General features: G+C 41.3%; 2 protein-coding genes across 10 annotated transcripts in view; one reads left to right on the forward strand and one right to left on the reverse strand.

The window, feature by feature from the left end:
• Positions 1-1,816, forward strand: part of CEP162 (centrosomal protein 162) — a 41,504-nt gene extending 39,688 nt beyond the window's left edge. The window contains 1 exon segment of the mRNA XM_066994581.1: positions 1,385-1,816. Within this exon segment, the coding sequence (XP_066850682.1) occupies positions 1,385-1,603 (219 nt within the window). The 3' untranslated portion in view covers positions 1,604-1,816.
• A 1,894-nt stretch (positions 1,817-3,710) lies between these two features.
• On the reverse strand, positions 3,711-27,898 carry MRAP2 (melanocortin 2 receptor accessory protein 2). Of its 9 annotated transcripts, none has more exons than XM_048079839.2 (8): positions 27,758-27,898; positions 27,055-27,317; positions 23,207-23,309; positions 22,384-22,552; positions 19,605-19,707; positions 18,363-18,512; positions 12,851-12,950; positions 3,711-8,311 (listed from the first exon to the last, which is right to left on the reverse strand). In XM_048079839.2, the coding sequence occupies exons 6-8, from the start codon at positions 18,487-18,489 to the stop codon at positions 7,918-7,920; spliced, it is 621 nt and encodes a 206-aa protein (XP_047935796.2). In that variant the 5' UTR covers positions 18,490-18,512; positions 19,605-19,707; positions 22,384-22,552; positions 23,207-23,309; positions 27,055-27,317; positions 27,758-27,898; the 3' UTR covers positions 3,711-7,917. The 9 variants fall into 9 exon arrangements, with proteins under 9 accessions (XP_047935796.2, XP_047935798.2, XP_047935797.2 ...); XM_048079841.2 differs by lacking the exon at positions 27,758-27,898 and adding an exon at positions 27,712-27,739; XM_048079840.2 differs by lacking the exon at positions 27,758-27,898 and adding an exon at positions 27,574-27,614.
• Between the last annotated feature and the right edge of the window lie 44 nt (positions 27,899-27,942).

A 27,942-nucleotide genomic window follows, 5' to 3' on the forward strand; every position in this document is an offset into this window, starting at 1 on the left:
TCATTTCAATGTTTGAGTGTCTTTCATTATTGTTTTAACTTTGGTTTTACTTAATTACATGAAGTCAAAGGCCAGTTGAACTAGGAGACAATCAAAACTGTAGCAGTTCATAGCTTGTGGAGTTTGTTCTACAATTTTGAACCAGATTTCAAGGAATTCCCAGTTACGTACGGAATTGTTCATGGTAGAAGACTTTTTTTCTCACACATTTCTACAACAGATCTTTAATTCCAAAAAAGAACTGTGCATAAAACAAGCCTGTAGATCAAGAACAAACTCTACAACCCCTGATGACTTTTTGTTTGCATTCTGTCCTACTAAGGCAACTGTAATGCAGTTACTTTTTTACACTATTCATTTGCTTTTGTATACTGTGGTAACTTCCTGCCATTTCTGTAAAATACCATCTGCTGTCTAGTCTGTGATCCATCCCTTCTGAAATCCTTACGATCCATACTGTTTACTTTTTTTAATGTATTATTTAAAAAACAACAACAGAAACACAGAAATGATACTATGTAATACAACTACTACTAGGTAATTTCATCTTTTCTGCTGTTATTAGCCTTGCTATGCATGAAGCTTTAGGTTTTATTTGCTCTAGTTTTGTACCCTTAATCACATGCAGTGGGGGAATCAAACAGGCCTCAGAACAAATGATAACAAACCTGAACTGAACAATGTATGGAAAAACTAATTGCTGAACAATGCAGTAACAGGTTGTCCTTAGTATCAAACTACAAATGGCCTTTAAGTGATAGAGCTTTAAGAATCTATTAGAGTTCAATAGTGGTGGGTAGTTTCTGATTTCCTGTGACACTTTATGTTGGGTAATTCAATAGGATCATGCCATGGATTCATGTGAAAATTAATTCAACCTTGTATCTGCAACAGCTTCAGACTTAGTCACTGATATTTTCTGGTAATTCATACAACTGGTGGCTTTTAAAAGCACAGCAGTAGCACAGAATATGTAATTCAGATTTTGTTTGTTTCTGCTGCAGTGTTCTTTAATTAACACATTTAAATGGCAATTCAAAAAGCTCATTTTGATTACAAAGGGCTCTATGTTATGTGATCAATTTTGTCTAATGTATTCAAACTTTTAATTGCTGCTTTGGAGAGGCTAAGTCAAATTCTCCTGAGGCTCATTAGTCAGTGATGGCTTCTACCCTTCTGTCATCAGTGCAAATATCTAAAGGCATTATATTGCCATGAGAACAATTTTTTGTAATGCTTGGAACAACTTGTTCCCACTTAACATCAGCACTGGGCTTTGAGACTGAGCATCAAATAAAATGAAGTGGTATATTTTTGCAAAGGAGCAGTGGTGACTGAATATTTGACTAGAAAATCCCAATGCTGACTTGCTTGTAATTTGCAGGCAACACAACTAACACAACATATTACTGAAGCAAGGCAAACCCATGAAGCTGAGAAGTGGAGAAAACTTGCACAGCGGAAGAATCAAGAACTGGAGAAATTTCGAGTGGAATTGGATTCAATTTTAGATGTTTTACGAGAACTGCAGAAACAAGGCGTTGTTATTCCAGCACCTAATTCCAGCGGATTCAGCATAACAGATAACTGTTGGAAGACATGATCAGATAAAATTCTGCTTGTGTAATCAACTTACAATGTTCAGTTATATATAGGAAATGTTATGGGAAATCAGTGATGTAATGCTCGTGCATTGAATTACATTGATCTTATCTGAAATCTTGCTGCTTCAAAGGGAGAGCTTTGAATTAAGCTACACTGCAAAGTGTATGTCATATTTTGTTAGTAATAAAGTTCATGCATTATTTTTTTATAATATGAGGAACTTTGAGGTTATTCTATTGAAAAATTCCATGCGACCTTTTCAGATGCTATAGAACATTCCTGAATATTCTTAATGCCTGTATTTTTAGTGTATAGTGTTACCAATAGTTTTCATCCAGCAGGGCATGGAATTTTCTTCCACAGTTTTGCTTCTCCCCCTCTAACTTATAAAACTTTCCAGTTTCTTTAAGATCCCTTTCAAGTTCTTAAATGCTTGAAGTGTTGCAGCAGAGTAGTCATTTTCCATTGCCATTCTGCTGAAGTGGTAGACAACATAGCAGGTAAGAAGCTGAACGTTAGAGATACCACCACACCTTCTATCCTGCTGGTGTGCACACACCTAAGTGTACTTACTGCCTGTAAAATAGGGGCTAATGTAGGAGGCCTTCCTGCCGTATCACTAGTGTGTAACACGGGCTCTCCTGCTCCAGCAGGAAACGGGGAAGGGAGGAAAAGAACAGCTGTTACAGTTATTGTCTGAAAAAAACAACAAAACTCTATCTTGATAAGAGGGTAGAAAAAGTAGAAGAAAATGAAAATACAGTAAAGAAAATTGAAGGTAGATATTTAGTGGCTGGAAGAATGGGGTTTTGAACAATAAAATCAGTAAATTACTAGTTTGATAATGTGAGTACTGAAACTCCTTAAGAATTACACAGGACCTAATCTAAGGCTCTAGCTCAATCAATGATACTTATTTAGAGCAAAGACAAGCTAAAAGCTAGAATGTACACCTGAGGTCCTCTCCTGTAATTGCATTCATTCTACACTGTATTTTGTGTCATTGATTTTACCTTATGAAGCTAAGCTTCAAATCAAAAGTGAAATTGTTCAGACCTATATGTATTTATATGTCACACTTCATTAGGGACCAGTGGTAAGCATGCAGTTTGGCTTATACAAGCATGTGACAATGCATAAAGCACAAAATAGTACCACTTGCACCGTATAGGCACAGGCAGTTATTTACAAGTCACAATTAACAGTGCAAGATTTTTGAGTACACACAAATCTAAAATGTGTGCACATATATATTTAAAAAAAAGTCAAGGATGAACATAAAACAACCGTAGTTAGTATACTAAGCTTTTTTCAGTATGAGTTTTTTCCCCAAATAATGAAGTATTGGCCTATATTCATAAGATGTGTAAATACAGCACTATTTATATATAAAATATCAGCTGTATATATAAATATGCTGCCTTTCCTTGATTTGGGACTGTTTTGCAAATAGGTAAAAGTGAAATAATTTTAACTCAGCCCTTAATAGTGTTACATGTACAGCAAATAGTGTGTAAACTGAAGTGAGATTTTCAAATCATAGCAATTCTTGGGTTCCCAAAGAGGCAGAGTACTGGAGGTAGGTATGGCTAAGGCAGGGGCTAGGAGAGGTAGGTCTAGGGAAACATTTCTAGTTGCTGGAAACTCACCCTTCCAAACTGTTGCTTCCAATAATTTCTCAGAAGTATAATCTCCAGGTTGTCAAGTGTTTGTGCAGTTCGTTCATGTACCTTTTAAAATTCTTATATTCAATTCTCAGCAAGTGCTGGTGTCTCTCTTATAATGTGAAATTCAGTTCAAACAGTAAGTTCTCTTTCAATTTTTACCTTTACTGTAAGACAGAATATGATTTATACTATGTTCTCATAGGTGTTTATGTAGTTGTGCATTCACTGAAGCTTGTTTTTTAATTTGTAAGGCATTTACCATGAGGAAATCAAGCAGGCCTTCGGTGACTCAGTGACCTGGATTATAGATAAGACAGCTGCTTTGATAAAGGAGAACAGCACGTGCAGAAGAGTCATAGCAGAGGTGGCAGACACACAAGCACTGTTCTCTTTCACATTCTCTGAAACACACCAAAATTACTCATGTAACAAATTAAATAGGTTATTGTCATGGATAAAGACTTTATTTGATAGTACATAATACATTTTCAACTCTGCCCCTCTCTCATCTTTAACCTATTCTGGAAAAAGAATGAAAACTAGACTCCTATTACCACTAAATATTCAAATTTTGCTTTACTCCAATTGTGCCTGGACTCTTTGAACAGTTGTCTGTCCAGCGTGAATTGTAATGTTTAGCTTTACATACTGTTAACTATATTCCTATTGTCCAAAAAAATCAAGAAAGCACAGGCCTCCAACTCTTGCTGGAATAATGCATGGTGAAAGGCTCGGTGCTGTCCTTGCCTGTCAGTACCTGAGGCTATAGCATGACTTCAGGTGAGATCACCATGGCTCCAGGTGACCTGGCTTTATCATCTGTCATTGCCAGAAGGACAGGATTGAGTAGAAGAAGAGCACAGTTTAATACCTCCTTTGCCACGGGCTTGTGAAGGGTTGTATGGGGTTCTTTTCCTCACAGAATGACAAAAATGTCAGTATTAAAGAATTCAGGAGCTGCAGCTCAGATGTATAAATGTTAAATAGAATACCATTCACATCACTTACTTTGCCTTTTAGCCTCATAGACAGTACATCATTAGGTTTCAGTAGACAATTCATGGTTTTACCTTTCCCTTTCTTTTCTCTGTCAGCAGATGTCTCCTGATTTCACTTTTAGTTAGGTACCCGTAAAAAAAATCAAACTTGTTTATACACAAAAACAAATATTCACCTTTGAAAACTGGAATACGTAACTTGCCCTAGTAAGAGTTGTTACACAATACAATGCATACTTAAGCAAACAAACATACACAATTTTCCCTGTGAAGTTAAATCTACCACAGGTGCTGTACTTACAGTAAATTTTGAGAATAGGCTATAAAATGGACAGCCCAAGCGGTTAGAAAGCTTTCAATAATTCCATTTTCAGACATGAAGATGGGAACACCATTAAGTTCCAAGTATTCCTTTCGAACAATTACCCTGGTCAAAACACTTTTCATTTACTTTGCCTGATGCTGGCTTTCTGGGGAAGAATGCGCTTTTCTTAAAAAAAAAATATACCATACAAAGCTGATTATTATACCAGTCCCTTTTCTCATGAGAAAAAATCATGTCTATTAGTTCTTAAGAAGGAAAAAGAAAATAAGAACAGATTTAAAATAATTGCTTTTGAAGACCACAAAGTTTGTATTTGTTTTTGACTGTTCTAATGCACAAGCAGAGCACAAGCCTGAATCAGAGTGCATGGTTGCCACAGTGCTTCTCAAGTCACATCAGAGCTGTGCAGAGTGCAGACTGCCAGGTTGTTTACCTGTAAAAAGGACCTTGAAGGACATTGTAAAAAACAGAAAGGAGGTACGATGAAGAAGTAGAACAGAAGCAGGATCTGAATGTTTAATTACTCTTACAGGATTAACACATGCTTCAAAAGGACACTAAGAATGCAATTCAAATGTGTAGCATGTCCAGTTGGTATTAACCCTCGGTCATTTTATTAAATGCCTTTCATCAAGGCATTAAGTGTCACCATCTTCCATATACATGAACACTTTTCCCTTCTCCCCAAAAGCAGCAATTATGCTCCAAAAAAAAGGCTTGAGGATTTAAGGTGGGGGAAGAAAAGCTTAGACCACAGTGAATAGCAATCTTTTCTTTTTCTAGAGCCCAGCCTGCATGACTGATACCCAGCTTTCAAAATAAGCTTCATTTCCCAATAGCAAAAGAGATGGGTAATTTCTTTTGCACAGGTTTTCCCTGTGCAAAAAAATTGCTTTAAGCAGCAATTTGTTTTCAAGATTGGCAAAGGGGGGAAGAAAAGACAAATTTCACTGCAAGCAGCTCACTCCTCCAGAAAAAGGTTATAAAAGCCACATTTAGAAGCAGCAGAGTTTGCTAGCAAGACCACTATTCTATCACATTTGAGCTTGAGTTCAGACAAAAGCTCATCCATTAGACAGGTGAGATGCTTGAGCTCCCTCAGCAGGAAGCAGCTACCACATTCAGAGCACAGCCCTTTTCCACTCACCTTGAACAGTTGAGCGAAGAGGAATTACACTCTGGAACCACCTAGGGTTTTTCTGCAGAGAAAGACAGTTGATTGCCCTAGCTAAGGTGATTTTGGCAAGGCACGTTTACACATATACAGGCTACAATGAAAGTTTTGGTCTATTCCAAAACTGCATTTTAAAACATTTGGGATTGAAAGAACTATACTCTGCAAACTTTCTGACTTCATTGGAGAACACATTTAAGAACAGCTGTGTGAGACAGCTGTATAGATTTTTGTCTATTTGTCAATAGATATATTGACAGGACAGACACACTTCCAGTGCTCTGGTGCTTTGGGGACATATGCAGTACCAATGCTAAGGAAAGGGACAGGAACTAATCTGGGAAGAAAAAAAGAAATGGAAGCCCACAAAAGCTACAGCCTCTGTACTCATGGTTAAGTACTTACAGCGAAAGGAGGCCTTTTCTGCACTGTAAGATACAAGACACCTCTGTTGCAATCTGTGCAGCTGTGCTCATTTAATACAGACTTTGCTTCAGGCTTTTCTTGGGAAGTATTTTCAACGATAATCTGCCAGTTTTAAATAGCCCATGCTTTTAACCCCTACTTAACGTGCAAAGAAACAATGCAAGAAATTACATTTGAAATCAGGAAGCGTAGGTGTCAGTGGTTTGTAATAAAGGCAAGGGAGATGGAAAAAAAGAGGCTTCCCCCACTACCTATATTCTTTAAATGCACAACCCATTCATTGCTTTTTTCCCCTAGCTGTCATTTGAAAGAATGAATTCATCAGAATTTGCATCTCAGAAGAGTGTATCAGCAGGCCACTGCTACATTTTCACTTGGACAAAACCATGTTGTATGCAAAGTAGATTACTTTCAAAAGAAAAAAGAATCCAGTTAGGCTGGGATCTTGAGCCCCCTAGTTTGATACACATTAAGAGCTTCCTGCAAAGCACTGTTACTCCAAATCCAGCAAACCCGGTTCTTCTGCCCTCCAAGTGCTTGCTCTAAAACCATTGAGCCTCTAGCTAACCATCTCTTCAAGAAAGCTGACAGTAAAAATGGCTAAGGTTCAGAACCTTATTTCTTCTCTAAAAAAGAAACAAAGATTGAAATTACACCTATTTGTTTTCTTAACAATCCCTTACCTGGGAAATAGCTGCAGTTGCAATACCATCCCAACTGAGTACAGACAGATGGAGCAAGTACAGCTCAGCTATGCTTCTGGAGCTGGCCCCCCAAAGCCTCCTAGCCCTTCACTAGCTATCTGGTCAAAAAAATGCAGTTTCTAGAGCCAAAAAGCATAGGAAGGTTCAGCTGATAAGCAAAGCATGAATTACATACAAGTAGTGGTGGTATGTTAACTCTGTTGGCAAAAGAAGACTTTTTCATCTAATTTCCTGTGATCTAGCTACTGAATTCTGCATTACCCAACTGACAGTTCACATCAACAACAAAAATCAAATTAATGCGTGTTGGACACTAATTCCAGGGCATCACCGTGCACCTGACAGAATGTCACTCTGAAGTACCGTAACTACAGGCACCAATTTGCTTTTACCAGGCAGCAGGTGGTGGTAGCAGTTTGTAAACACAGTAACCGAACTATTTAATATACAAGGTATTCCCTCTGGAAGCTTGTAAACTGGGTCTCACCTGCACCTAAAAGCATTTAGGCATTAGAAGTACAAATTAATGCCATGCAGGTACCCATCGTGCTGCTGTTTCAGACGTCCTTTTGGGGAGCAGCAGAAGCTGCAGAATCTCCCCAGCAGCTGCCTGCTTACTCCTTGCTCCAGCTGTAGTTTGAGTTCACACTTCTCTTGGCGGAGGAGTTCTCATACACCTCCCAAAGCCAGGCTCTGGCCTTCACAGTCCCCACAAGTCATGGTATCTTCAGAAGCTGGACATAAACAGTTATTTAAAACCAAACTGAACAAAAACCAAACAAAAACAACAGGGAGCAAACCCAATACTGGACAAAAGGCTTAGATGACAGAAGGCATTGGAATAAGGCATTCAATGTTTTACTTCTCATCTAAACTGTTCTGTCAGCACAGCCATTCTTACATACAAATTAAAGAAAAAAAAGAGGGTCTGAAATACCTTCTCCCAAAACAACCAGAAGGCTTCCAACTGGACAACATCAGGATTATTTTTTTTTTTTTTACCTTAAAGTAAAAATTTTCAGTCAAGGATCCTATGAGAAGATTGCATGACTGATTTGCTTTCTAAAATGATAGGTGGCTCTGAGATAAGGAGATCATCCTCACCTAGTGAAGAGTTCTGCTCAGTGTTCACAAAGTTCGGAATATTAAATTTTGTAAGACAATTCAGGTCCTCCTCAAACGTTCCACTGCTCCTGGGAACTTCCTGGAAGCGGATATTACTTTCCAGACCTGGACCTTTCTGACTTGGTTTTGCTTTGTCTAAGTGTTCCACTTCATTAATGCAGAAATGGAAAAGTGATCGGGATTCTTCAGCTATTTGATGAGAAAAGACTCTCTCAGACTCTAACGGTCTTCCAAAATCTGCCACAAAGCTATTCATCCGGAATCTTTTTTCAGAAGGTTCTGTATTGCTAGAGAAAAGACAAAGAAAAGTGAGAGCATGAAAGTAGAATTATTGGTATTCTTACCATCAAATCAAGTTTCAGCAGCCATTATGATCAGGAAGAAAGGAAACCCTACAGCTTATCTACAAGGGACTTAAAAAGCCAGCACTATTTATTTTCTGCTGAAGCTATTTTAAGTCTTGATTTGTAGTGGTAATTTTCCATGGGAGTAAGTTATCAATACCCGTACTCTTTAATGGCACTTCTAGCAAGCAGTATACTTTAATAACCAGCTCAGCTCACTGAATGAGCCTACAGAATTTCCTCTTAGGTAGCTAACAAGCAGTAGCAAGTTCAAGAAAAAAAGTTCCATAGAATGCTTTGAGAAAAATCTTTAATAGTGAAAACCTTTGAGAGACATTAGGTAACTCTGCTGTCACTAAAGGAGTGATGGGGTGGTTGGTTGTCCAGACATCAAACCATCTTTTGCACTGACCTTGGTCAATGTCATTCAAACTTCCAAATTTAAACAGATTACTATAAAGACTGGAAGGCTTAAAGAGTCAGAAACATAGTCCAGGAAGGAAAGACATCTTGACATTTCTCTTGGAGTTTTCTGTAAGTGTTAGCTCAGAACAACTCCAGTCTACACAGATTTGTGCACGAGCCACAAACAGCTGAAGGTAAGAAAAGCTCAACCCAGACAAGAGTTAATCCTAGAAATCCCCGCTTTCCAAGTGCTAGTTTACTTTTATGACATTACACAAGAATTAGAGCCTAACAAAGTCAGTTACGCTGGCCTTCAAATCAAACCAGTCCTCTAGTTTGTCAAAACAATATTGGCTCATTCTGCATTTCAAAGTGAAGCACGCAGAAGCAGCTTAATGTTTAAACTGATGCAGGACACAGGATTAGCTAAATAATAATCTACTGGATACACAGCAGGAGGCAAACACCCAGTCACTAAATATCCTGGGTCAGAAGGGACCCGCAAGGATCATCGATTGAAACAGACTGGAATAATGCCACAGTAACCTTCAGAACAGGTAACTGACATTAACATATTTGTAATGCAACTGAAAGCACCACTGAGCTGCATATATGGTTTTGCAGAAAAGGAGTTCCTCTATGGTTTTGTGGCACAGAGTAGAGCTAGCAAGCACATTAAGAATAAACATTGTAAGCCTAGGAAGAAAGTTTTAAAATGTATCCACTCGAGAAGCAAAGTTAGCTTATAGGTGCAGAAAGTCCTTTATAACACAGCCAGGTATGAAGTAGCAAAGGCTTCCTGCACAGAAGGGCACCCAGGACTGGCAACAGCAACCTGCTCTAAATGGAGGAATAGAAGATGCAGAGAAATTTTACAACGGCCAAGTTTTTGAGGACTTATTATAGAGAATGATCCTGTGCTGAACAGGGAGCACATGATCTAGTAGTATACAGTCATATATTGTCAGATTCTGAAATTCACCAACACTATCTTGCTGTATTTTGGGGAAGACTTTTAAACTAGACTAAAAACTTTTATAGTCTTGCCCACTACAGTATCCAAGTATACCTCAGTGTACATCTTTCCAGAAGACTGATAAAACAAGAGAAGCAGTTTCAGAAATCCCAGTTCTGTATTTGGAGAGCCGTGGCAGAGAACAACCTACTTCTATTGCAGTATTTGGGCCAAGAGGATTCCGAGTCCCAGAAGCTGCCACTAAGAGCGGGATGGTGAACACCAGACACCTCGAGCATCACACTTCAGGAAAACCACTCAAACAAGCAGTCACCAGTGAACTAATGCAGGAGAACTAAGCTCCCTTCTGGGAATTTTCTGGCCTGTGATACTGGGTTCTGGTTGCAGCACTGAGCTCCGGCCTCTGCCCAACGAACTCAAGTGTATCGTCAGGGTACAGTTTGTAGTATACCCTTCTACTGACTTGGGACTGTCACTTCAGATTCCTCTGTAGCTTAAGCAACCCTTCTCCCAGCACCATGGAAAGGAATAAATAGCCAATCCTCCAAAACAAGCAGGGTTGGGCAGCCTGAAGGGACCTTGTGGGATTTAAGCAGCTCCTTAGTACCCATCTAGAAACACTGCCCTGAACCTGAGAATCTTCCCTACGTTTTTCAGCAAATGTACAAAAACATCTATAGGTGTTTTTGGTTCAGTGAATCAGTATTTCTGAGTGGATTCCCCCCAAAGAATCGTTGCCCCAAACCAATTCTTTTCTTGGGAAACAAAAAAAGTCATTTCACCTTTACTGCAACTAATTGTACAGCCTGCCTCAATACCTACATGAAGCCTTGTAATCGTAAGGCAGAAATTTCAGAAAATTTCAGGCAGAAATACAGAAAATAGATCAATCTCTTTTTGGACAAGCTAACGTTCTACACCTACTAATACAAGTGAACAAAAGAAAAGTACAACAGGTATCATTTCCGTTACTAATTACATTTCTGCCTCCTCATCCGTGTCCTGAATCTCCTTCTCTTGGGCTGAGGATGTACCCAAACCTGAACATTTTGTACAGTTTTAAAAAGAACACGCTATCATACCCCTTTATATTGAGCTAAGAAAAGCATATTACTAGAAAAATCAGAGCATTCTACTTTGGATCCATCCATCTGAACCCAGTTACACTTCTCTCTCACATTAATGGTACTTTAAAGAACAGCCAGAATGACTTCCTGAAGTCAGAGACACGTCCATCAACCAGGATGGCTTTCTCCCAAGACCTAGGGATCCCATTAACATCTATTTCTAAAGGACAGCTGCAAGACAGCCCACTAATGAAACTATGAGTCATGAAGAATCCAGTGAGCTGTAAAGACAAAATGCAGGCAAAATAAATCCACAGTCTACACTGTTTTTGCAAGTAGGTATTTATTTCTCCAGTTTTTATATATATGCAGCAAAAAAAAGATAAATCAATAGTATTCGCTGCCCTTAGTGTATTTCTGGATGGTCTTTTTCCAGTACTGTACACAGCACGTTATCAGACGTCAAAAAAAAGCTTAGATTTGTTAAAGGCACCAACTCAGCATATGAAATAAGAGGACAAATATTCCAGCACACAGCTCTCAAAGCTGCCAAGGAATTTTAAAGTAAGTACAGAAAAGAAATGTCTAGGCTGTGTTCAACAACTGAAGAAAAAATATATTAAGATTTAGGATGGACGGGACCCCTGAAGGTCCCTAGTCCAATGCCCTGATCAAGGCAAGACCAACTGTGAATTCAGGTCAGGTTGCTTGAGGTCTTATTTGGACACAGAAGTTGACCAAAGTCGGAGGTTTCACAAACTCTCTAGACAGCCTGTTCCGAGAATATTGATGAAGAAAGCAGAAACGCATTGAGATATATTAAGCAGCCCTCTGCTACTTCAATGTACACTTTTACAAGCGCACAAACATTTTGACAAATATCCATGTAAAATTCTCATTGTCGTGTACTTGACACACCATCACTGCATCCCCCACCTTGTATTACCCACATATGTAAAGACTTGGATGTTAAGCAAAGAAAAAAAAAAAGATCCCCAGGGAAAAGAGACAGCACACCAGTATTTACAAAGCCTTTAAATACATTTGGGAGCAGAGCATGGCTTTTTTGTTTGTTTTGACAATACAGAAGGGAGGCAAAAATCCCAGCTATGAAATCAAGTCAGTTGCGGGAAGCTGAATTCTTCTGCCTGCTTCCTTCTCACAGGAGCAAAAATGCAGGAGCAGAGCCAGGAGCTCACCGTACCCGCAGGTCCTCCCTAACACGCACCTGCCTCTAGAGATAAGCTGTTACAAACCGTCAGAGGCAGCCTTCATACGAGTAACCAGCACAGGGCCCTCAGGAGGCAGAGACAGGCCGGCTGCGTCAGGAAGCGATAACGGCAGACAACTGCCTTTCACAATCAGCTTCTCATCACTGCTACCTGCCTGCGAGCCTTCTCACCCTCCGGAGAGCCTTGATTTCTTCTTGATGACAAGCAAACCTGGGAGGAGATGTGGGCTCAGACTTTCTCAGAGGGACACTGATAGCCTGCGTGCTGCACAACTGCTTTAAGTATCAGAATTGCAGATAAATGCTTAAGCCAAGACATGGTCTGCATATACAGATCAGCCAGAAGGAGGTGGAGAAAGGCTCCGTTTGTGACTAAAAGGACGCTAGTGCAAGGAAGTAAGGAGCTGATCGGGACTTCCCCATCTACTGCAATTTTTCAGCAGAAACTAAGATGCTTGGAGTCTCGGTGAACTACAGGGTTAAGGAAAGATCTTGCAAGTATTACCAACATCTACGTTTTGGACTTGAATACAAACATGCAAAACCCTTCAGACTTCAACATTCTTAAGTCAGTATCTGCCTTGTATTTAATTTGTATCTACCCTGTCAATACTCGCGTCTTTTTCAAATGCTTAGAACAAAAGAAATATTTTAAAGGCACGCAACAGCCTTTCCTAAGAATGGAGTACAAAAAAAAAGTGCTGAGCCAGTGCAACATCAGCACTGCCACTGGTCGTTCGTGGGCTGCAGGACACCACACGGGACACCGAGGCTGCACTTGTTATTCCAGTTTTTGGACTCACTCTTGATGTGGCGCTCCAGTCTTCGTCAGCAGAGTCAGGACAAAGAACATGAAGATGACAAAGACTGCAAGACCAACCCAAAATCCAATCACAATGGAGTCTGGTGAAAAAGAGAAAAAAATACGATCAGTATTTTACCTGCACTTGCAGGAAGTCCCCTTCCACACACAGTATGGGACTACAGATCCCCAAAAACTTGGCATCTTATTCCTGATTGGCAAAATGGGAAGAATAAGATTTATTTTTATTTTTGATTGGAAAGCTGACACTGAACCTCTCATTTCTAGCCCAAATTTTACTCACATCCAGACAAACCAGAAACATGCTGAAAACAGGAAGGGACTGAATTCTCTGCTATTAAACTAAAAGCAGCTCCCTTTGTTATGCCTGGCCCACGTCCAAGCCCACGTCCAAGCACTGCTTTGGAAACAATTCAATACTAGAACTCGGATAACAGGATTATTTGATTTTCAGCAAAAACCTCTGTCCCTATATAGCACAGAACTCCTGCTATTTTTGAATGATTTCTGCCTGACACCACTGGGGTTCCAGGTTTTGACGGATCTCTTTGGCACAACAGGCTTAGGAAGATTTAGCTGTCTTTCAGTGGTACAAGTGGGGCAAACAGTTCCAAGCAATTAATTGGTAACCACAGCCCAGAGTTACAGAGCACCAAGACAAAACATGACTTGGTCTGGGACCTGCAGTCTACAGGTGGTTTTTCACCTGTCCTTTCAGTTGGTTATTTTTAGTTTATGCAAATAGTCAAAGCCTGCACTGTAAAAGTTTAATAAATTAACATATAGACAAGCCAGAGGAAAGTCTCAGGCAGGACAAGCTCTCATCACACAGCCACCACTGAACCTCAACAATCCCCAGTGAACGTAGAGCTCCTCGACGAGCTGTCTGAGCCCGTGCAGCAGGCAGAGCACCGAACGTTTACCAGTACCTTGAACACTCAGTCCCCTACAGGACTGACTAAAGACACCAGAAAACAAGGAACCGGCCCTCCTGCCTGGTACTTGGCCCCAGTGATTAATCACACTCCCACTGTGAAGCATCTTCCACATAAAAGGCAGATCTGGAAACTAGAAATCAATTGAAACCATTTGCTCTTTCTGTGCGTAGAAAAAATGCCTGCTGCAACTCGACATTTTCTCCCTGTAAAAATACTCCATCATAATCAAGTCACTCCTTAATCCCATTTTCTGGTAAACTAAGGAGGTTAAGTTTCAAGTCTCTCACTGCAAGTTTTTTTCCATCTCTCCTCAACATCCTTTAAAGTAACTGGAGGTAGCTCAAGTATAGGTCTTCGTGATGAGTAGAAAATGGGGGGAAAAAAAAAAATCACCCCATACTGACACTGTACTCTTTCCAAAGTTTGGAGTATTTCTTTTAGCTTCAAGCATACTGGTAAGAGTTTATTTCTGCAATTCTGTGCGTTGTGAGCCCTAAGTTATTTTCAGAATCATTCTGTATGTATAGCCTGTACTCGGTGTTTCAAGATCCACCGTGCATTTCACCTTATTAATACAAGATAGTTCATGGTTATTTATCATCTTATTAGACTTTGCAGTACCTGCAAATTTGATCTGAAAAGAAATATTCCCGTTAAGCAATTTACTACTTAACCAATTGCATTGGTAAGCAGAACAAAATACGATCAAATAGGATGCCTTAGAAATACATACATAGATCATATTGATCAAGTTGAAAAAATGAATATCAGATAATCTTGATTTTTCTTAATTGACAAATCACTACTTCACACAAAAATCACATCTGCTGGCACTGTGTGCTCCCATAATTCATGATTAGCAAGCCTTCCTCAGGGTTTGTTTGGTGTTTTGTCCCCTGGAAGAGAACTCCTGCACTTACTGAGCATAAAGCTACATGTTGCTTGCTTCGCTGTGGCTGTTGGCACTTCTAACCCTCTGCTGTACCAATAATGTTCTTTGGGTTTCTTTAAAATTAAAGCAGCAGGCCAGAAATCTCTTCAGTATTTCATGTAGGTCTCACTAAGTGAAATTATCCAAACCTATTAATTTCTAAACATTTATTCAAAATAAGTGACACGTCAAACTACTCGTATTCAAAATAAATGCTAAGACTACATTTATAATACCAGCCAAGATCCAAATAGATTAGGAAAGCATCCCACCACCTTTCTAACTTTTAGTATCAGCCTTCCTAACACAAATTCATAATCCTCTGATCACTCCTACCTACTTTACCTCTCTCTGATGTTACCAAGGCTTCTTCTGTTCCAAACGCACAAAAAATTGTTTGCATCTCTATCAGTCACAGATAACTCCTGGTTATCTTTGTCTATTTACTTTAGAAAGTTTTAATTTATAAAACATCTGATGCCTACATTTCTGGATTTTCTGATTTCCAGTTTCTGCCTTCACTTCTGCTCAGGCAGAATGTGCTTTCAGCTTTTGAAACAGATTTTTTTCATATTTGAAAGGTCATTTGGAATTTAAACAGCCCTTCTTCTCACCAACCCCTTTTTTAATTATGATTTTATTAAGTGTTTTCTGTGTATTAGATTGTTTTGTCAGCTTTTCTCTCTACAAATCACTTTACATAACTTTTTCTCTGCTTTCAGAAAGCAGGCTTCTGAATTTCTTTTTATGTACGCTGAATTAGTAGGAACCTCCATTTGCCTGTAACTAAGTCAGCATTAATCCCAAAGAAGCCTCCAACTTTCTCTTGCAGAATTCATCCTAGCTTACGGTTCACCACAGTGCTTTCTCACATTGGGTGAAATAACTTGGTATATCAAAAATTCAAAGAAATCACACACCTCTAAGTTTAAGAGGGGACAGTGATGTTTTATAGCTGGCAGTGTGCCACTGCCAGCCTGCATCACCTGAACTGGAGTCCACCCCTAAGTTTTTAACGTAAGTTACAGACATAGATGCCCTCTCCAGTTGGACTGGCTTCTTTTCCTGTGGACTCATTTCTGGACTTTGGTGGAATTTACCTTCACACATCTACCAGCATTCAAGGACTGTTGTACCATAAAGGTCCTTCCTGTTCTCAGTGCAGAGTAATAAGAAGGGCCCTTCTCAGCCACTTCTGATTTTCAGTGCTCCAACCAGACGAGCAGGTGTTTTCCACATGGAGTGGCACCACAGACATTTTCTCCTTGCACCACACACCTCCCCATCAACAGTTCAAGCCATTTATTCCTTTGCTTTCATTACAGCTCCCTGTACAACATACAGATAAGCCCAGAGCACCATTTTAACTTTACGCTGTAAACCAGATCACCAAAGCAGAGCCTCGTTGCTTTCACATTGGTTCTTTTATCACTGATTTTGATTCTACCTTTACTGCAAAAATCTTAGAATAGCACGGTTGAGGAAGATGGAGTATTTCCAAGTGGGAATACGTCCACAAAGCCCCAACCTCACCATTTATGATGCTTGCCTCTACAGAAATTTAAAATTCTTTGTTAGCAAAAGCCGAATATCAGTCTGAATGCAGCTGTGCAAAAAAAAAAAAAAAATGAGATTTAAGATTTCTTATGTGGCTAAAAAAAAAGAAGGAGAGCCAGCAAATAAAAAAAGTGAGGACTTGTCAGTATTCAAAGTCTCCATGACAATGTAGCCCTAACATAATCTCCTCTCACACATTCAGATTTCAGTGAGACTAAGTGTCTGACCACGTTGCTTCCACAATACTCAACAGGCCCAACTCAGCCGGAATTACCTAGAACAAGGAATTTATTGAAATATCATTGCATACACAACAAAGACAGACTGTTCATTTACTCACACACCTTTACTAGATTAAAATCAACCCGTTGAGAATGCAGTAACACCAAGGTAAACAGAGGCCACTCCAATCTATCAGTTAAAAAAGTGGAAAGAAACACAAAAACAGAAGGGACTTCCTAAGCAACTGATTCAATACTGCTGTTAGCCCCTCTCTTTCACAAAGATATCAAGCTCCACCTGAAAAGGTGATGTTTCTTCTGTCCCATTCTCTAACAAGTGTTGTCCAGAGCCCTCCTGCTCTACAAACGGCACAGCCAGACAGCAAAGCCGAGCTGCCATACCCAGCACGGCAAGCAGCTCAATGGCAATCCGAGATTCGTTTTGCCACTAGACCTCCAGCAGTTCAGAGGTAAGTATCATTTATATTTGTTCTCCCATCACACTGACACACAGAGCTAAGAAGATAGTGAGTACACACATGGCAGCTCATCTCTGTAATCAGTGATCTCTGTAATCAGGTTTGGTCTCTGATTAAGTGGAGGGAAGGAATATAAATCGGAAACATGATAAAAACTAACCTACATTTTTCAAGTACCTAACATTTGTAAAAACAGAGAATAATCAGCAGACTTCTATAAAAAATTAAAGGTGAAGTATAATTCAGGCCAAACAGTAGCTTCTGGTCTAGCTCTTGTCTTTTAGAAGTTGTAAGAACTTCTGTGAGTTCTTCTGAATCTCCCAGTGCCTCCCCAAAGCCTCACGACTGTGCAGAAGCAAGGCAGATCAACCTTTCCGAGCTACTGATAGCCACGGCAAGCACTCCTCCTTCCCAGTCTGAATCCCCACCACATTTGAAGAGGCAGGAAGCATGGATCCCACCCTGGACCAGCACCCCAGTACTGGATGGTGGGGACCCTGCCCCGCTACTTCAAAGACTAGCGCTCAAATATTTGCACAGTGAGAAACAGTGGGACAAGATGGTTTGCTTCTCTTTAGCAAAGTGCTTGCAAGACACATCCCAGAGTTTTGAGTTAGTTTGTTCCTTTTTTTTTTAAAAAAAAAAAAAAAAACAACTTCACCTTCCCCCCCTCCCCCCCACATAAATTTTCTAGAAGTCCAAGTTATTGTCACCAAGTTTATTGTAAAATAAATATCGGCCTGGTTTCACTAGCTTGTCCTAGCTAAATTTCCTCTTGGTTCCTACTAATAATTTTCATCTCTCTGATCTCTATCCTCCACTTTCTACTTGTACTGTAATTAAACAGCTCCAGCACTAGTACAATGCTAAATTAACACAAGCATTCTAGGCAGAAAATTCTAATGATAATAGTTTCTTCAGAATAAGAAAATTCTTCTTTCAAGTCTCTTGAAAGCTTTATACTTATTTTTTATAAAGGAAAAACAAAAGCAGTAAGGCTGCCCACCAATGTCCTTTTCACATTACTGGGAACAAGAACAGAACATGGATTGCAGCAAGTAGGCACCAGAAGCAGCAGGGGCTGCACTTGCTGTTACAAACAGTTCTTAGTAGTCTGCTATTCTTTAGTACTGAGAAATTCCTACTAGACTCAGGAAACCCATGGTGCTCCTATATAAAAGGAAAGCAGTCAACAAAAAAACAGAAGAAGAAACAATTATAATAATCCAATAAAGAGGCTAATAACTAATTGTTGAGAAATCAGAAGGTTCAGAGAGATTTTTGTACAATAATCGGTTACAAGTGAGGAGCAGTGAATAAGATGGGGAAGCTCAGCTGAAATAAAATATGTCTGTACTGAACTTACATTTATGAGCCTTCAGGCCTTCAAACGACACCGGTCCGTACTCATAGTACTCGTACTCCCAGGTGTAATCAGAGTTAGACAAGGCCTGCTGGGAGGTTCTGTTAGAAATCAACCTCAGGGCAGACATCTTGCACTACAATAAATATGACCCTGTGGATACAAAACGTGTTAGTACAGAATACATTTTTCTAATACATCTTTTGATTTCACCCAGCACCTTTTCTTACTTACAGGATTCTCTCTTGCCACTGTTCCCAAGATGAACCGCTCATGCTTACAAAGATGCTCACACCATTAAATCCAGTATCACTGCCCATCAGGCAAGGCCATCACAAGCCCTCTCTCCCTTTCCTCAGTCTTTGCTGGCCAACCACCAGCCAGCACAGCTTCTCTTTAATGGATAGAGAGAAGCTATGCTCACCTCCACAGAGATGCTTGTAAGTATAAAAAGCATCAAAACCAGGCTCCTCAGAACGTAGCTTTCATAGCTGAAAAAAAAATAGTAAATACCAAAGACCTCAGCAGCTTAGGATGAATGCTGCCATGAAAATGTGGGCACAGAACTAGCTAGAATGCCAGGCTCAAAGGGTTACATCACTCGAAGTCCAGCAGGCAGCTCGTTACCAGTGGTTACCAGTCCCTTTAGGTACTGATGCTGGGCTAATACTGTTTTAAATCTTTCTTAAAGAGCTGGATGACGAGACAGAGGGCACTGGCAGCAAGTTCACAGATTAATGGGGGGGACAGTCCAAAGACTGGAGGGCAGACTGCTATTCAGGACCCAGACAAGCTGAAGAAATCAACTGATGGGAACCCAGCTGACTGCTGGGGAGCAGCTCTGCAGGAAAGGACCTGCGGGTCCCCCCAACAACAAGCTGAACACGAGTCCCCAGCATGCCCCTGTGGTAAAGAAAGCCAACCATTTAGTAGCCTGAATTAACAAGAGCGTAGCTAGCACATCAGGAGAAGCATTCCTTCTCTATTCAGTGCTGGTGAGATGGTATCTGCGGTACCACATCTGGGTTTGGTGTCCTCGCGAGAGGCTGAGGGAACTGGGTTTGTTCAGCCTGCAGAAGAGAAGGCCCAGAGGTGACTGCAGATGGCTCTGAGGTCTAAGTTACAAGACGGCATAGAGAAAACTGAGCCAGACCCTTCTCAGAGGTGAACAACAACAGGACAACAGGCAACAGATACAAGTTGAGACGCAGAAAATTTCAGTTATATAGGACAAAAAAGACTTACCTGACCTAGCTGAACATGTTTTGAGCAAGAGGTTAGACCAGATGACCACCAGAGGTCCCTTCCAACCTAGATTTTTCTGTGCTGAAAGAGTTTCAATATGCCACTGCAGAAGGAAAATAAGACAGGAGTGATTTTCCCCACAGATCAACAAGACCTGTAGGGCAACATTACTGATTATTAAAGTTAGCCTGATAGATATTCTGTCATTCCAACACTGCGCCAGGGATTTGCATTTTGCAGAATAATTTTTCAGTATTAGACGATTCTACACACACCAAAAGAGAGCACATCTCTGCGCAAAACATCTGCTGCAGCAACTGGAATCAGAACATCTACCCCGAGGTTTATTACAAAACAGCATTCCATAAGAAACTGTTCAGTGCTTTTCAAAAAGTAAATTGAGCTTGGGTAATTTTGCATTCAATTCAAACCCAGCAGGGTGAAGACTTCATGTGGTTTGTAAAACTATTGCAATTAGCTGTTCTGTGGACATTGAAACTCCTTAGAGTACAAAATCAAATCCAGGTAAAACTTCTTGGGGGAAAAAAAAGGACCCTAAGTACCCATGTCACTCAAATTAGCTGTAACTTCAGTCTTCTGTTAGATTCAATAAGACCGTATGCAAGTAAAAGGCATTGCTCAAATGCTAGGATGGCCACGCGTAAAGACCAGGAAATCAGGCAAAGTGAGAAACAAATTCACCCCAGAAGTATGAGCAGCCTTTCAAGTTCATAAAAAAATCAAAGTTATCTTTCTGCAAAAAGTGATAAACCATTTAAAACAAGAAACTGATCTATTTTTCAAACTCCAACCAGCTTAATTTTCAGGATTAGCCATTCACCCATGTGGGGATGTTAGAGGGGAGGACACTTGCTTGAGTAAGGATCAGGTGCTTCGTTACCCTCACCCTTCTTCAGCCACTCACAAAGCTCCCAACTAGACTAAACAGCCTAAAGCACAGAAGGTGAGGAAAAAGATGCTTTAGTGGCTGCAATGTACAATCCAGTTCACAGCTCAGGATGTTTCCCATCCTCTACTTCCTTAAGGGTCTGGAAGAACATGACAGAAAAAGGTTAAGTAATTTCAAGTGCTTGTGTTAAAGTTCCTCCTTTGCTTTCTCAGTGACTTGAAAACTTTCCTTATTTCCTGGAATAAGAGAGAATGTCTAATTAAGCTTTAGGCAGAGTTTTTCATGTTTTCTAAAATCAACTAAGGTAACTGCTGCCTTCTGGAAAAAGCAAATGGCACAGAGGAAAAACTATGATTCTTGTCCTAGTTTGCTCCCAGCACAGCTCTATCAGCTGTCTCCTACAAGCTTCTGCATTTCATTTTTGTGACTGACCCCTGAGGGTTCCCATCATCTTTTTCCCTTCTCCTCAGTGCTTTCTTGATGATGCATCTCCTGTCAGATTTTATCAGCACGTTCCTGTCTAAGCCTGCTTTTCTCTTTTGCAGCCCTCTAGAGGAGTCTCTTATTTAGGTATTTCTCATACGGCTTCAGCATTCATTGTCACCGCCTCTCTTTTAGCATAATTATAAATCCGCAGGCAGAAAACTTCCGAGTAGGATATAGGAACAGTCCAAAAAATGTTTCTTCATCTACCTCAAATGCAAGGAGATAGAATCATAGAATATCCCGAGTTGGAAGGAACCCACACGGATCATTGAGTCCAACTCCTGGTTCCGCACAGGACCACATAAAAAAATTTAAAAAAATAAATAAAACCATTTCTGAGAGCATTGTCCACAGGCTCAGGGCTGTGACCACTGCCCTGGGGACCCTGTCCCAGTGCCCAACCACGCTCTCGGTGAAGAACCTTTTCCTAACAGCCAGCCTGACCCTCCCCTCTTTCAGATCCACACTGTTAACTGGGTGTCATGCAGATCCCTCCCCGCAGCCTAGTCACTAGTGTCTACTTATGACCTACGAGGAGAAGAGTCACAAAAGAATTTGTCCTGGTTTAGCTGTAGGTTCAAACTCAAAATTCCAGCATATCACCACTGGCTACAGGCATTTCTACACTTACTTCAGGTGTGGATCAGCCACTATCAGAGGCACAGGTGCTTACTGGAACTTTGGCCCCCCAGCTCCCTGCCTAATCTGTTACTCAGGTTTTGCAGGACATAAAGCATGCCTTTAAATGATCCAGTAGAGCTAAGCATAAGCATTGTCCCAACCAAGCGTGCACCTCACTTGTAAGCTTTGTCTGTCCAAATGTCTCTAAAACCTTGGCCTGAAACACATTAAAACAAACCTTCTATTCTACATGCCTATCTGTTGACTCTGATGTATACGGCTCACACTGGCTCTTTTTCTTTCAGAAACAAGTAAATGAGCAGTAAAAGTTTTATTTTGCTCATTCAAGAAAACCCACAGCAGGGCTGTGCTCAGTGCTACCAACCAGGAGGTCCAGGCAGGTTAGTCACCTGTCAACTAAAAAGGACAAGCCCTCACGGCTTTCTTCTGGAGCACTGGCTTGGTGTCTCTGAAGCCTAAAGGTTGCCAACAGGCAGCAAGACACTCCCCATGGAGACTCAGCTGCGACTCCTGGAATTGAGTTATACCTTCATGAGAACACGTTCATAACCTTTGTGAAAGTCTGTAAGGTCACAGCTGCTTGCCAGTGGTACCCGTGCAAGGTAGTTTGACTCTGCAGCGCTGAGTCTGCACAAAATCCACATCTCTGAATTGCAGCAGTGGGGTGCAGACACCACTAAGGTTCGACTATTTGAACATCCAGAGTGTTTATCAGCACATTTGCTCTGCACAGCCACTTACCTTTCAAACTGACACCCAGTCGCTCTAAGGGCAAAGCTGGGCACACGCCATATCTGAAGCACAGCTTTGTGGTTCACACTGCCACTGGGGCCACAAAGGCAAATCCGTTTTTGTGTGCATCTGGAACTGGTCTTGGATGTCACCTGCAACAGCCACCTCCAACTCCGACCTGCATGCAGAAGAGTAAATCCATGCGGACTGGTCAAAGTAGTGTTCATTTCTGGAGCAAGATAAACTACCAATATGGTAGACACAAGCAAGGAGGTAAGTTTTCAATCAAAAACCACATTAATTTTCCACTTTTCCATTCTGCTTACTTCTGTAGAGATCGAACACTTTACAGACTTCATAGACTAAACAAATTGTTGGTCCCTTGCAAATGGTGAAGATCCCATAATCCATGCAGGAACAGAAATCAGCAGCATTTCAAACTGATAAATCTGAGAAAGCTTAGCACTGCATCCCAATGCATCAGCTCCATCGTCTAGGCAGTACAATTAAACCAGAAGTGCTGGCCACAAGAAAGTAACAAACTCAGGCTGTTCCTGTGCCCTCTCAGTCCCCATACTACCAACAATATTCTGCTTGCTGGGGGCAAGGGAAGCAGCCATCACACCACTGCATTGCTTTTTGCTCCATCCCAAGGCAAAGTCACAGAGCAAGAATTGAATGAGGAAAGCAAGCACAAATCTGTTTACTCTGCACTGCAGGAGCTAAAACATAATAGAGATCTCATCTTTCTACAACCGTACCACACAGCTATTGCTTCAAACAAGCTGTGCCACTTCTGAGTACTGATGAGAAAGGAGTCTGCAGCACACACTTGGCCAAATGGTCCTTGCTTCTTTCCAGTTCTCAAGATCCTAGATGTACAGGGTTTGAGATCCAGCTTGAGGTCTTGTACAGGGTATACCCAATCTTCTCACCTGCAATAAGAGAGGAAAGCAAGCAATACAAAAGCAAAATTTAGCAGGAAAAATAGCATGATAATTGAAAACTGACTGTACAATTAAAATCAATCATACACGCTAACTTTGAGTACATAGCACCTGGGACTCTTCTTGGAAAGAAGAGAAAGTACCCATATTAACAACTCAGAACAGCATCATCTGCATGAGCTACTGCACTACAACAGCAAGAATAAATTTAGATTCATCACAAAAGGGCTTTATAACAATGGTACGGAAAAACACTAATTTAGTCTAGGGGAACTCAGGACAAGAAATGAAAAATCACAGGCAGCTGTGCTGCATGTATTGCTGCATGTATTACACATCACATAACATACATTTTAATATCCTTGCAAATGTAAACTAGACTCCAGCACCTGCTTATCCAACATGCATATGAATTCTCACGAAAACATCTTATTTTCCACGAACTAGCACTTAATGTCTTATGCTGTTCTGCTGCAGTGTAGAAGGTCTCCACACCATTATGTACAATTTGCATGCTAATTGTATGGCTACTGTTTGTGCCTAGTTTAAAAGAAATGACTTCATGAATTTAAAGTCAAAATTAACAAATAAAAGATGAAAACAGTTTGTCAAGTACTTTCCTAAGACGTCAATCATACATGCAAACATTAATGCCTGCTTAGTAGTTCAACTCAGTCGGGGCCACCTGAAGCTTGGCAGAAACTAATATGAAATCACATTGTGCTATGAGTTCACAGACAACTACATGGGTTTGAAAAAAGACAAAGAAACACTACGTATGCTCGCTTTTAAGTCTTGTCTGGGAAGAAAGCTGAATTATACCTAATGGGACATCACAAAAGCTATATATTCCTTCTATTCTGAAAAAGTTTCAAACCTGAGCTGACAACAAAGGGACAGGGAACTGTCAGTTAGTACAGAGCTACTGGAACTTGCTCCCAAACCACACACTGAAGCAACAAGCTTAGTTCAACTCCAGTATCAAAAGCCTTTAAAATTACAGGCAGAATATACAGTCCTAAGACAGTATTAACTACAAACAATAGAGAGATATTAGCCATAATTCCATTTGTTCTCTGCAGCTACGACAGAATTACACAATCAATCAGAGCTCAACTTTGAATCCTGAAAACAGATCAGATTTCAGCATCCCAAACGTCCAAAAGGAGTATTATGAGCACACACACTTCCACTCAAATAATATGTCTCTACAAAAAACACAATTTGACAGTTGATGTAGTCATTGGAGAAAACAAGGCCAAACCTCCTCCTAAGCAAAGAGGAAACAAATAGAGAAAAACATATTTGAAAAACAGGTTCTCATCTCTGAGCAGCTTTAAAAGGAAAAAAATAAAAAGGGTAGCTTTTGCTCTTTACTAAATATTTTTTTACTAGCTCCGTTGCCACAAAAAGCTCAGTGCTGAAATGGAGATCTGGATTCCTTGCTAACCCTGAAACCTGTTAATCCAATGCCTTATTCTGAGCAGAGAGAAAGGAAAGATTCCCCCCTTTCCATACTCTTACTGATCAGCCCACCCCAGGTCAACTGCAAGGAGCTAGCTACAAGAGTTGTTTTTAAAATGCCTTCTCTATGTGTTATTACGTAAGAACTGATAATAATAAATGATAATAAGAAGGCAACTTCAGTAGTAGGGCTAGAACAAGTGTTTTATTTTTTATAACCCAAAGATGATATTATATTTGATAGGAAAAAAAATCTCTGTGAAGAGAATTTCTGTCAATGCATATAACTCTATTCATAGGGTTACTAGACTACAGATTTACTCTAACAGGCTAGTTTGCAAATCTCAAGGAAACTGCAAACTTGATGCTGAGTATGGCCAAAAGAGCAACTGAATCCAAGAACAGGGGCATCAGGGAGAATTTCAAACAACCACATCTACGCTGACTGTTCATAGCAGGGGTGAGGCTTAAAGAAGGAACTGTTCTCGCATCACTGCATCAGGGAACTCGGCGCTAATTAAGGGACTCTAATTAAGGGACTCAGCCCCTTTGCCGAGATGCAGCACTGCTGCCTGTAGGGCTGCATATCTGAGGAAACAGAGAATTGTGCTCACCCTTCATTTCACAGCTCTCTGTCAGCTTTGCAGCAGTGAAAAAGCCAGGATACTGCAGCTGAAAAGCAGAGTGGAAACTGAGGCCACCTCCCCTCCTCTGTAACAAAATGAGCCCCTGACCTTCACACAGCACCCATCGGGTGTGAAGCACAGCCATGCACTTCACTGCTCAGCAATTCTGTCCACAGAAACATTTCCCCTGCACAGCTCCTGTCTGCCTTCAAGGCAGCAGAAGATAAACTGGCAGAGCCGAACAAAACAGGTATGATAAACCACTCGCTCAGAGTTGCATCCACTCTTGGATATCTCACAGCTGTGGTTTGGCCGTGCTGAGGTGGAAAAACGTCTACAGGTTAAGATCACACCCACAGGGTCTGTAAAGTCATAATCTTTCAGATGCGAAGCAATGCTTGAGCTTTTCAGTTTGAAGAGTCAGCTGTATATTATGTTTTCTCAAGAACAAAATAAAAAATACAGCTTTTCCTGAAAATTTCCACACTGCACAGGTAAATGTTTTCTGAACTTTTGCAAGTCACTTACAATACAATCAGTTCAGCAAAAACTTTGAATAGCTACTGAAATAGATCTTTACTAAAAGGCAAACTGGTTTGGGACTTTTCCAAAACAGAACTGATTTTTTTTTTCTCCTGCCTTTAGGTTTAGTTCTTGTCTCTACTGCTGTGGAAGAAGCAAACAATTTATTTCAAATTTCTTCCCAGCAATACACTACTCATAAACACACATCTGAACACTCTCATCCTTAATCCCTACCATGTCTCTGTGCTACACGAGGCAATAAACAGGCAACGAGGGACCAAGGAAACAGTATTAACAACAGCACAACCGAGGCCCATTGGAGTGAGCACGCAGAATAACACTTCACAGGTACTAAAATTTTGCTCACAGTATTGGCTTAAAGATTGGAAATTTGATTTAAACTGTTTAACGAGCTGCAAGAGCATCATCTGAGCTTCACCTTATAACCTCTTCCACCACAATGTGTACGCAAACAGTGAAAGAATAAGCACAGCAATAAACAATTTTGACAGCTCTTAACACTCTGGATTTTATTTCTTCAGAAAATTAATTCTCTGGCAATAGTTTGACTTTAAACATCTTTTCTCATGATTGATGCAGCCAGAATGTTTCATTATTTTAGGCAAGAAGGGAGCCAGACTGCCCTCAGTCAACGGGGAGTTACCATCTAACTAGCATCTTGTCATGTATTTACTCCTGCGGCAAGAATTTACCTTAACTCTCTGATTAAGAACCTGAATAGGAAATCGCAAGGGGACCAGAAAAACAAGCAGCATTTGAGACAATTACCTGATTATCTGAGAGCGGAAGCCAAAACATCTATTTATTTCCACACCGGTTACATAAATCTGCATCTCTGAGGAGCTCAAAGGAGGAAAAACAGAAAACAACAGAGGCAACGGCTCTGAAACAGAGCGGCAGGTTGGAGAACACAACTGGCAACAGAAGCGCCCTAATGTTGTGCCAAACAAGCCCTGCCCAGCCTTGCTGGGGCAGCATAAGCCAGCATCGCCACTGCTGTCCCATCCCTGTACAAGCCCTGCCCAACACAGGAGTACTGGCAAACTATCGGTGTGTACCCACGCATCCAGTCACCACCCGGCATTGCAAGCACCTACCAATGCGGACACGTCAGGACGAGCAAGGCAACCATGGGGGAACGGAGGGAAGCTCTGCCAGCTGGTCTCGGAGGGGATGAGCTCCAGCAAAGGGAAGGGCAGGCAGCTGAGGACAGGGACCTGGTCCTGCCACCGCCAACAGCCGCTGCTCACCAGAGGGACCACTGCGGGATGGTGGAAGAAAGCACCAGGCTCCCCTGGGAAAGGAGGAGGGCAAGGCTGAGAATGGGTAAAGCCATCCACGGCAGAGAGCCACACGCCACCTGGACAAAAAGAGAACAACAACAACAAATTTATTCTGCCTTTTTTTTTTTTTCCCCTTGCAAAGGTTTTTAGGTTGGATTTTAAAGTTCGCTCGAATGCACTGCAGTCAGGGCAGAGCCAAACATACAACCCCGGGGAGGGAATAAAAAGTTTTAACGCCTTCTAGACGAGCCACAGCAGGGGTTTAAGGGCTGGCTGGGTTGCTTTAGAAGACGTGTGCTCCGGAGCACCAGAAGGAACCCTTCAATTAAATACCGAGGCAAGACGCAAGCCCCTTTTGCAGGCAACAACCCCCCCCCCCCCCCCCCCCCCCAGCACCTCAGCGAGCCCCGCAGCCCCCCTGTTTATTAACAGCCCACAGAAGCCCCGCAAGCACCCAGCCCGCCCCCTCACAGCTCCGTCCCCCTCCCGCAGCCGCCGCCACCGCCACCGCCCTCACCTGGCCGGGCACCGCCCCGCCCGCCGAGCGGAGCCCCGCGCCGGCACAGCCAATGAATCAGCAGCAGCATGGCACAGCCACCGGCACGTGACGCCGCCGCCCGGGCCAATGGGCGGCGCGGGCGGGAGCGGCGGCGCCTGGTGGTGCTGGTGTTACTGCTGCTGCTGCTGCTGTTACTGCTGCTA

This window comes from Anser cygnoides, chromosome 3 (assembly GCF_040182565.1).
Source record: "Anser cygnoides isolate HZ-2024a breed goose chromosome 3, Taihu_goose_T2T_genome, whole genome shotgun sequence".
Classification (NCBI taxonomy): Eukaryota; Metazoa; Chordata; class Aves; order Anseriformes; family Anatidae; genus Anser; species Anser cygnoides.